Source organism: Sinocyclocheilus anshuiensis, unplaced genomic scaffold, assembly GCF_001515605.1.
Source record: "Sinocyclocheilus anshuiensis isolate Anshui unplaced genomic scaffold, SAMN03320099.WGS_v1.1 scaffold478, whole genome shotgun sequence".
Taxonomy (NCBI): domain Eukaryota; kingdom Metazoa; phylum Chordata; class Actinopteri; order Cypriniformes; family Cyprinidae; genus Sinocyclocheilus; species Sinocyclocheilus anshuiensis.
Window position 1 is genome coordinate 352,713 of NW_015542376.1, and position 11,162 is coordinate 363,874.

The 11,162-nt window shown below is 36.1% G+C and overlaps 1 protein-coding gene across 3 annotated transcripts in view; it reads right to left on the reverse strand.

The window, feature by feature from the left end:
- The window catches only part of whrna (whirlin a), an 84,631-nt gene that overhangs the window by 39,504 nt on the left and 33,965 nt on the right, over window positions 1–11,162 (reverse strand). For all 3 annotated transcript variants that reach the window (XM_016491249.1, XM_016491247.1, XM_016491250.1), the window contains one exon: window positions 3,545–3,766. In XM_016491249.1, coding sequence (XP_016346735.1) covers window positions 3,545–3,766 — 222 coding nt within the window. The remainder of the gene's footprint in view (window positions 1–3,544; window positions 3,767–11,162) is intronic.

Consider the following 11,162-nt stretch of genomic DNA (forward strand, 5'->3'; position numbering starts at 1 on the left):
GTCAATTCCGACTTTGCTATGACAATCTGGCGCTTCTGAATCAGCGACTGTAAGTATGTTTTTTAATTAGTTTAAGTATTTGCTATTGACTGTTCAAATGCGGAGTTTTGCGCAGCGCAGAGTAACGCATTGTGTTTGTGTGTGTGAGGGGAACAGGGTCACATCACAGGAGAGTGAACTGCCTGTCAGAAATCATAGCACGTCAGCTGTCTTAACCGCGGCTTGTGTACTGCATCATCACTGTGTCTTTCACGCGACTCTGTTTCCCTTTCGGGCTTGAACTGATGGTAAAACTAACGACATTATTAACTGTCTTGATATTTACTTTGAAAGCTGAAGCTCGCGATTATGGTAAGGGGCATTACATTTCCGACACGTGCTTGTGGTCTTCGGCCAATCACAATGCACTGGGTCAGATGGCCAATCAGAACAGACTACGCTTGTCAAAGGAGGGGGCTTTGTTGAAAACGACGCGTTTGAGAGAGGCGGGGCATAGAGGACCTACAATAGAGTACAGTATTTGAAAAATAATATGTTTTTTGAACATTAAAGCATGTCAACATATTCTGTTACACCAAATAATAATCTTTAAAATAGCATCATATGACCCCTTTAACAAATTCTGGCACACAGGTGAGAACACAAGAAATTACAGAGGGGTGAGGAATAGTGCTACGGCAAAATTGGGGAGCGGAAAGAAAAAGGCTATCACGGTTTTCATAAAAATGTTAAGCACAACTGTTTTCAAAAGTGATAATAACAAAAATGTTTATTGAGCAGCAAATCAGCATATTAGAATGATTTATGAAAGATCATGTGACACTGAAGACTGGAGTAATGACTGCTAATACATTCAGTTTTGCCATCACAAGAATAAATGACTTTTTTAAATATATTCAAATAGAAACCAGTTATTTAAAAAATATTTCACAATATTACTGTTTTGCTGCATTTTTAATCCAATGAAGGCAGCCTTGGTGAGCTTGGTGAGACTTCAGAACACACAGTAGTGTATCTTTTTGTTATATCACTTAAACACAGGTATTTGTGTTCTATTTATTTCAAATAAATGCACTTGGTTTGACATTTTATCTAATGCAATAACATTCAGACATTTTGAAGTGTGGCTTAAGCATCCAAATACTTCACACAGGCTGCTTTACACACACAGGCCTCTGTATGTTTAACAATTTCTGGCACAGAATACAAAAAAAACGATAGAGAGGTAAGGAACAGTGCTATTTGGGGAGTGGACAGAAAAAGGTTCTCACATTTAAAAGGAGCCAAAATGGACAATGTACAGTGATTGATTGCTTAATTTTTCCAACTAACAGTGTGTGCTCACAGTTCCTTAGGCAAATAATGACGTGCAAACAAAATGATTTTTTTCTCACCCTTCACTGATTTATATAGTTAATTCATATTGTTTAAAATTCATAACAGAGCACCTGCCTACAACTGCAGACGTCTTAGTTTTGTTCAGGTCTGATGGAGACTAACTGTGGAACAGACTCTTTTATTATAGTATATATAGTATTTGCTGCTTCTTAGTGTTTCATACATATTCAATAATTCTCTGATAAAAAGACACCTAGCCCAAAACACTAATCCGCTGGTTTGGATTTGCTCCTAATAGACGGTATTGTTCTAAATGGAAATGCATCGCCGTCAAGGGTTTATCAGCAGAGTACACACTGTGTATGTTTACCAGAAAGACTTGTGTAAAATGCAAATCAAACACACACACTCTAATTCACACACACATCTTGTCGCTATACTGTGTTTTTAACTAATCAAATGAAATGAGCACACAAAACTTATCAGAAGTAACAGAAAAAAATCCCAAGTAAACTGAATCAGGCTTAGTTTTAAAGCGCTACTGCCCATTAGCTAGCGGAGATGATCACAGATATTTTAGCCCAGAAAAGTGTGTGTGTGACAGTGGATAATGATGACTTATAGAAAAGGGCAGTGGACCACTGGCACTTTGACAGCACTGAGGTTATCATCAGCTGGCACAAATAAGATAAAGAGCTTTGGTTTAGGGAAATAACAGCATAGACAGCGTTTCATGAAAGACAAGGCAAATTCTTCATCCGCACCTCTCTTACGCACCAGTGGAAACTCATTTCCACACTCAACCTACGGTATACAGGAGCAGAGCACTTAAAACGACATCCATTTATTGAAGCTGGTGAGCTGTAAACAATGCAACTTTGAGTGTTTGAAGAGTCTTGCACATGCAAATTATCAGAAGTTCTCCATCTATACTGTATCTCAATAGCTATGTTACTGTCTCCCACTTGGAGCGAATGGAGGTTTTATTCATTTGTTTGTTCATTGTTTTCTGGGGACAAAACTGCTTTATGAACAAGAAACTATTCCAAGAAAATTCTGTTATATTTTCATGAACAAATACAATACTGTTCAAAGGTTTGGGGTCTGTAAGATTTGTTGTTGTTGTTGTTTTGAAAGAAAGAAATACTTTTATTCAGCAAGTTTGGGGTCAGTAAGATTTTTTTAAAGAAATAAATGCCAAGTTCTGTCATGAAACTCTAGATGGCGCAGGCTATGGGTCCTTAACGCAACTGATGATATTCTTAGCACTAAACGACTTGTCACAAGCTGATTGGTTCCCGTTGCATACGCAGCCAATGAGCTTGCTGCTTTACATTTAAATGGCTGATTAGCATTCGCTTGAGCATTCGCTTGAGCATTCGCTTGAGCATTCGCTTGAGCATTCGCTTGAGCATTCGCTTGAGCATTCGCTTGAGCATTCGCTTGAGCATTCGCTTGAGCATTCGCTTGAGCATTCGCTTGAGCATTCGCTTGAGCATTCGCTTGAGCATTCGCTTGAGCATTCGCTTGAGCATTCGCTTGAGCATTCGCTTGAGAATTGCAGCGCGCTTTAAGAGTTTCTCTGAAACCCTCCACCTTCCCCAGCTCCATCTGTATAGATCTGCTATGGGTTATTTTATATGCTATTTGCGCACAAGACCAAATACATTAACATTGTCATATCCATTACCATGCAAAAATTTTCCGAGAGTTCTCATGATTGAAATACTTTTATTCAGCAAGGATGCATTAAATTGAAAAGTAAAAGTAAAGACTTTCACATTGTTACAAAAGACTTCTATTTAAATAAATTATGTTAATTTTTACTTTATATTCATCATCGAATCATGAAAAATATGTATGGTATGGTTTACATACAAAACAAAAAGCAGTAATAATGAAAAATGTTTCTTGAGCAGCAAATCAGCATATTAGACAGTGCAGACTGGAGTGAAAATGCTGAAATTTAGCTTTGCCATCAACTTTTTAAAATAGGAAACTGTTATGTCAGATTGTAATGGTATTTCACAATATTACAGTTTTTACTGTATTTTTAATCAAAATCTTATTGACCCCAAACTTTTAATGGTAGTGTATATTCCTATCTTAATTGGAATTTGATCATACCTTCATTACATAAGCATCATGTAGACACATTAAACCAATTGCTATAACGTAAAGCATGCATTTAGATGTGAACTTTCACCTTCTTCTCATCGCCGTCCTGCAGAAGCTGCATGTGGCTTCGGCCCTGACTGTTGGACCTGCGCAGGGTGGCGCTTCGATGCTCCGTCAGCAGGTCAGGGGGTGGGGTCACGCTGCGCCCCTGCGGATCCACCCAGGTGTAGACATGATTTGTGACATAACCGCCTGGGATACGGCCCACAGAACGCACTGACATGGAGAGCTTTTTGCTGCCCTTCAGCACCTGTTAAAGAGTGACAGACAGAAATAGCGGTACAATCAGTCTAGCGTGTCTGCTAAGCGATAAAAGGCAAAGACAGTTATGGGAATGTCAAGATATTCATGCGAAAATGCTAACATTTCCACTCCATAAGATAAAAAGCTCCATCAACACACACACCGCACACGGTGTCGACAAAGCTACCTGAAAACTGAAGCTTTGCTCAAAACTCAAGCTACAAGTTCCACAATTTAAAGCAGTTAAAAATGTTAAGTTACTAACAAAAAGCTAAATACATTGAAGCTATTTAAGGGGGCAATATATATATATATTTTTAAACAATTGTTAATAAATAGCTAAATAAATAGAGAAAATAAATAGATATAAATAAATAAACAGATAAACAAATTATTTAAAATGTAAAAAATATACATATTTTGAAGCTAAATTTTGAAGCTATTTAAGGAGGCAATATCTTTAAAATAGTAATTAATAAGTAGATATTATATAGAAATAAAATAAATAGATCAAATATAAATTATTAGAAATTAATAGAAATTAATAAATGGATTTATGAATAACTAAATTGATACATATAATTAATAAACAGATACAAATAAGTTACAAATAAATAAATAAGATAAATACAAATTATTTAAAAAGTAAAATAAAATTATAAATAGATAAATAAAATTAAATAAAAAGATTATTACATAAATAAATTAAATTAATCTCAAATAGATAAAATTAAATAAATAAATAATTTACAATTATTTAAAATATTTAAAATATATTTAAAAATAAATGGAAAACTGACCAAATCAAACAATGAAGATCTATAAGACTTTTAACTTAAACACATAATTTAAAGCAGATTTTGATTCATCCCAGTATATTGAATCTTTTGATTCAGTTCACCAATAGTATTCAAATAGGGTTCAGATTCACGGAATAATATACACATTTATACACTAAATACAACTCTAAACACCCTAATTAATCAAAAACAGAGAATTTAACTAAATATTCATAATATTCATATAAACTAAATATTTTATAAAATGAGGTGTAGACAATTCTGTGCAAGAACTTAAATGAATTGGTGAATCATTTTAGAAGCAGTTCACGTACATGAATTGTTTGAACAAAACAATTCAATAAAATAGAACAGTTTTTACAAAGCTACACACTGCTACTGGTTAAAAAAAAAGCTATGTTATTTTGAAAAGAGCTGAACAACTGAAAAATAAAGTTAAGTTAACACAGTTGCTCCAACACTTCTAAAACACATAGGTAGATCTCTGCTCAGAGACATACAACACAGAGGAACATGGAAGTCCCCCGGTGCCTCATTGGTCTCTCATGCTGTGCTCACTATCACTCCACAGATCAAGGGTAGTACAACTGACACTATGGGATGCCACAAATTCAGTTGAGTGTCAAATGACACTGTTCCCTCTTCTACAACACACACACACACACACACACACACACACACACAGACACACACTAAGCTGTCATTAAACACATCCCAATGCAACCCCAGAACCTATTATTGGCTTGAACTCAGAGAACTTCCTGTTCTCAGGGTGGCTTCACAGCATCTACTTCCCATGCAGCTCAGACTCCCTCGCAATGCACTTCAGAAACGGGGAGTTTGTTTCTGCAGGCACGCTCCGTTGCGTATCTCTGACCTAGTTCTGCTGAATGTTTATTGAGTTATTTCAGTGGCAAAATACAGTGGTCCAGATTTGAAGTGTAACATAATAAAACTGCTTATTCGTGACTCACTCCTTCCATTGAAAATAAACACCAGTGGTGCTTCATAAATCCCCAAAAAATGTTTCAAAGCCCAAAGTTTGGATTTATTTAGGAGTTAATCTGGTCCTTAAGCATTTGGTTTAGTTTCTTGCCTGGGACGAGATTTGCCTGAGTTGTTTAAGTGGGTGACAAGTTGTTTTTTTGGAATAGGAGAATGCAGAGCAAAGACAAATAAAATGCTGACACATCGGAATGAACAGAAAAAAAAGAGAAAGGGAGATGAATGACATAATACAAATTTCTTAAAGAGATGGTTTACCCAGAAATTACATTCTGAGATTTTTTTTTTCTTAAAGTCTCTTTTTTCAGTAATATTGTAAAATATTTTTACAATTTAAAATAACTGATTTAATAATTTTCAGTTTTGAGTGTCACATGATCCTTCAGAAATCATTCTAATATGCTGGTTTGGTGCTCAAGAAACATTTATTTTTATTTTCAATGTTTAAAACAGTTGTGGTGATTAATATTTATTTATTTTATTTTTATTTATTTATTTTTCAGGATTCTTTGATGAATTGAAAGTTCAAAAGAACAGCATTTATTTTAAATTAATTTTAAATTTTTTTTTTTAAATATAAAAGTCTTTGATGTCATTTTTGATAAATGTATTGTGTTCTTGCTGTATGAAAGTATTAATATATTTTAAAAAATTGTTACTGCATCCAGACTTTTGAATGGTAGTGTTTATTATTATATTATATACATATTATAATATATTTTGATGCTTTTATAGTTCTTTTGTGTCTATCTTGACGCTTGAAAGTCCCATTCACTGTAATTGCATGGAAAAAAACAACAAGTACATCCTTCAAAATTCTTCCTTTTACATTCCACAGAAGAATAAAGTCACATGAGATTGGAACAACATAGTGAACTACTCCTTTAAGCGACTAGAGGAGAAGATAAAAAAAGCTTTGTCCCTGCGGTGCATACTAACAAATAAAAGAGCGCCTGGCAGCAAGATTCTTAATGCACCATCGCTGCTCTAAAGTGCTGACTGTGACACTGTCTGATGGAGTGTCAACAAATGAGTGGAGTAACCAAATACTGTTGAATGAGAGAGAGAGAGATGGAGATGGAGGGATGGAGAAGGAGAAGGAGAGAAAGCAGACATCTTATCAAAGGCCTCCTGCATATGATATGCCACAATGTCACCTTAGGAAAGCCAATAATGTGGGAAAATGCATTAATAGCCCCAAGCAAGAACGGAAGGACATAATGGAAGAAAATTTCATGCTGCCGAGAGAGACGAGAAATGTAGGGTTTAGCTCATCTAGAAAACTTAAACTCAACATAAAACATTTGCAACCTATTTTACTTCCATAAATGTGACGTTGCAGAGGTGGAGTAACACCGTAAGACCAGGAATGCGCATTAGGAAGGAAAGTCAATTTTGATTTCACATTGACTTTAAAGGCCATGAACACTTAAAGCTAATTGCTCAATTCATATGAACACCAGCACACGCACACACACACACTGAGCTGCTAGGCATTCTGTTTATTTACTGTCATTTCCAATGGGACCGATAAAGCATCTGAGGGCAGAATGAGAAATCAAGTCATAAATGCCGAATGTCTGAGCATGTGACGCTCGTGTGCAATGACCAGCTGGCACGGATACTGAAGCAAACAGAAAACGCATACATAAACTGACAATCTGCGATAGTTGCTTTGAATTAGCATAACAAAAAAGGGCCAATTAGATGATCACAAAGGGTAATTGGGTCTGGTTAGCAGTGCCGTGTGCTCAGAATGCGTTTATGAGATTACGCAGACGAGCTAGGAAGGGGCGCAGGAGACATTTGCATGTGATTGAGCGATTCTGAATGAAAACCAGGAGGACAATGAATCTAAAATATTTAAGAATCAATGTAGTACAATTAGATGGATCAGAGGCAGTTTTTGTGCTCACATGTGGTGCGTTTATATCATCCCAACAGTTCTTTCATTTAGTACGGAGTTATGATCTTTGAACATAATTTACACTGACATTTAGAATGATTTTTTATGTTTTCAAATAAAAGGCTGCATTTGTAAAACACAGTGAAACAGTAATATTGTGAAATAGTATTACAATTTAAAATAACTGTTTTCTAATGAGTATATTTTAACATGTAATTTATTTATCTGATGGCAAAGCTGAATTTTTATTAGCCATTACTCCAGTCTTATTAAAAATTATGACAAACTTATTCACTGAAGCATACAAACCAGGCTGCATGCTTGCTGCAAGCTGTACTCTAGGCTAACGCTTTGACACTTGTAAATATGCAACTACGCAATGCTGTGGAAAGTAAAATTTAAAAGTAACAAGTTACAATATTGCGATTTGCAACTCATTTTAATTACAGTATAACATTTCAAGAAAAAGCAATGTGCTGAGTTACTTTGAAGCACTATGCTCGATTTCCAGGCATTGGAATTGCTTTTTTTTTTTTTTTTGCTGTAAAAAAGTGTTTATTCCCCCCAAAAGAGTTAACTAACATGCTATGACAAGCAGGCTGACCGTCCACCAGTGACTGCCATGAGTCATGCGTTCCTCTTAGGCATTACTGCATAAGTAAAATCTCATCTGCCAAAGCAATAACAAAACAATTTCTCATTTATTTTATATAATGAGAGGCCAGGCACAACAAAGTACAATTTTAACAATAGTTTGTCACTGAAGGATAATGAATTATGCTCAAAGTTTAGTAGTAAAATGGCAGAATTTGTCCGAAATGTCATCTGGAGAATGACATGTGTTGCAGGCAGTGAGGTCTGATATAGTTTGACAGCTCCAGACAGCTTTCAACAGTTCTGTCCAGAGCTGTGGCATCTTATGCTGGACGGATCGATCGAACTACGGCAAGCTTCTACAGCAAACATTTCTCGCTCTCTCTATGTATCCTTTCCATCTATCTCCCTTCCCTGCTTTCCAACTTCATGTCTCTCATTCATCTCTCATTCTTATTTATTAGTTATTTAGCAGGGGTCGACACCACATGGGATGACAAGAGGGATGGAAAAGGAAAGAGTTGGAGTGAGAGAGATAGAGAGCGCTCGACTTAAGGGCAGATTTTGTGCTCGAATCAGGGGGAAGATTAAGGGAGATTTTTCACTCTTTGACTGAAACATGAGAGAATAGTTTAAGAGGTTTTGCAAACAACAAAAACAGACAAAGCATGGTGGGACATACAAATATAGTACCGACAAACAACAATATCATCTCTCCGGGCTTGTTGAAGACATCTATGTCCGGGAGAATTGTTTCAGCTAAATCAAAGTTGACAGGAGACAGGATAAACATACTAATGCTCTCCTCAAAATGCAAAAACAGCTTGAATCAGACTCTCAAATGCATGCAAATACCGTATGAAGCCTGTCAAAGCACAACACTGCAAAAAATCTCATTTTCCATTGAAAACCATCTAAACATCCTTAAAACAAGATCAGTTTACTGCAGAAGCAAAATTGCAAAAGATATCAAGACTTGACAAACCTGATGAGAAATTAGATTTGAATGAGATCGGAAGACGAGTTTACATGCTGAAGAACTAGTACAGTTGAAGGTACTGAGATTCATTCTTGGTTCAGGTGACTTTCTGTGCTGTATGTTACTGTTGCTAAATGTGATCTGCTCTTCCCAGTGCGCCGTAGCATGGATACACGGCAAATGCTTTTAGAGACCCACAACGAAGACACAAACCAATGCAACCACAAGCATACAGACTCACAGCAAATAAATAAATGTATGACCTTTATATAACAGATAAAAGCACTTAGAACACCATTCATTCATATGAACATTTATACTGTATACTTCTTTCCACTAGCTCAGTTTGATAGATCAGAAATGCATAACAAGAAAAGATTGTAATTACAACAGGGGGATGTAGTCCTGTTGGGCAAACTCAAATAAGATTTCTTCTGTGAGATCTTATTATTGTGTTGGCAAACGGTGCCACTGGCGGTGCTTGTCAGTGCTGTATTATACATTTGGTTATGGAATGATATCTGATTTGCTCTCTGCCTGGAAGTGAGGAAAGATGAAGAAATTGAGAAAGATACAAATAGGAAAAAGATCTACTATACGTGTCTATGACATGTTCTCCATTTGCTCCCGAACCTCCCGGTCTGCATTTGCTTCTGAAGTGAAAGGTGGCAGAAAAATGATAGAATTTTCATTTTGGGGTAAATTATTACTGTGAAACAATTATGTTTGTTTTAACTTCACAAGAGGTTAATTGATGGACTGGAGTCATGTGGATTACTTGTGGAGTACTGTGATGTTTTTAGCAGCTGTTTGAACTCTCATTCTGACGGCACCCATTCACTGCAGAGGATCCATTGGTGAGCAAGTGATGTAATGCTACATTTGCTACATTTTTGGGTGAAATATTCCTTTAAGAGCTGAATGTTCTTCAGGATTCTCACATAGCATATTAATTTGCTTTTACAGTCATTTGTGATTTACTGAATGAAGATTTTTTTTTAAATAATTTTTTTATTCACAATTTCTGATAAAATATAAAAAAACTACATACAAATAAATAAATAATAATAATAATATTTTATACATGATTTTATACACGACATAAATCACACTTATAAAATCATGCTACCTCATATATCCAGGTTTTCCCAGACTATGGGAGGGGGGAACACAGTTGGGGGTTAATTTAAATCATCAAGTCATCTTTAAAGTTTGCTGAGGCCATCTAGTGGGCCCTGACCCCCTGATTGAGAACCAAAGGAGTAGAGACTATAAGTAGGCCATTTGTAGGTTTATTTTCCTAAAAAGTGTAAATACTGTGATTCTGTGTTGCTATCAGTACATTTTGTTTGTTTAGGCATTTCCACCAGACCAACACAACAGTGGCTCAACCAATGGTGTGAATTTGGGGCAGGACATGGTTTAATCATTATCAACGCTATATGCAATCTCACAAAATTTAGCTCATATAGAAGATACCTCTCTTTATTCTGCAACAGTCATGACAGCTTTCCACAGTTCAGTTCAACTCTCTGTTCCTCAGCTCTCACTGCACAGGTTCCCGCAGTTCATTATTTGTGCTCTGCTTGTGCTGGCAAGATAGAGAGTGTCCCTGGGACCATACCGCAAATGTGTGTGAATGGCTAGCTGGGAAGAGCTGTTGACCCTGGGCTCAAAACCATCCATCTCCTCTGCTGGGACTGGAGAGGTAACAGAGAGGCATGGAACTCTTTCTTTATTATGAGAAAAGTGTAGTTAATCATTCTTTCTAGTAATAAGATGAGGAACAGAGGAGAAGAGAGCAGAACGGCACTGATTTTGATAACACTTAAATCAAAAGAATTAGCACGACTCAGGGCGAGTGTTTATCGTTGCTTGGAACCCTGCCTTGAGCAGCCAAACGCCACTGAAAGCTCAAAATGCGCTTCTTAAGGGCCCAGATTGAAGAATCTGTTTTAACCCTTTAACTGGCCTCTCAACCAAGTGACAGAGCACATTTGGAGTCACAATGTATATTTTTGTTTCCAACAGCAAGACCTAAATAAGATATTATTATTAAATGCTAACAAATAATTTAATAATAATAATAATAATTATATATATATATATATATATATAT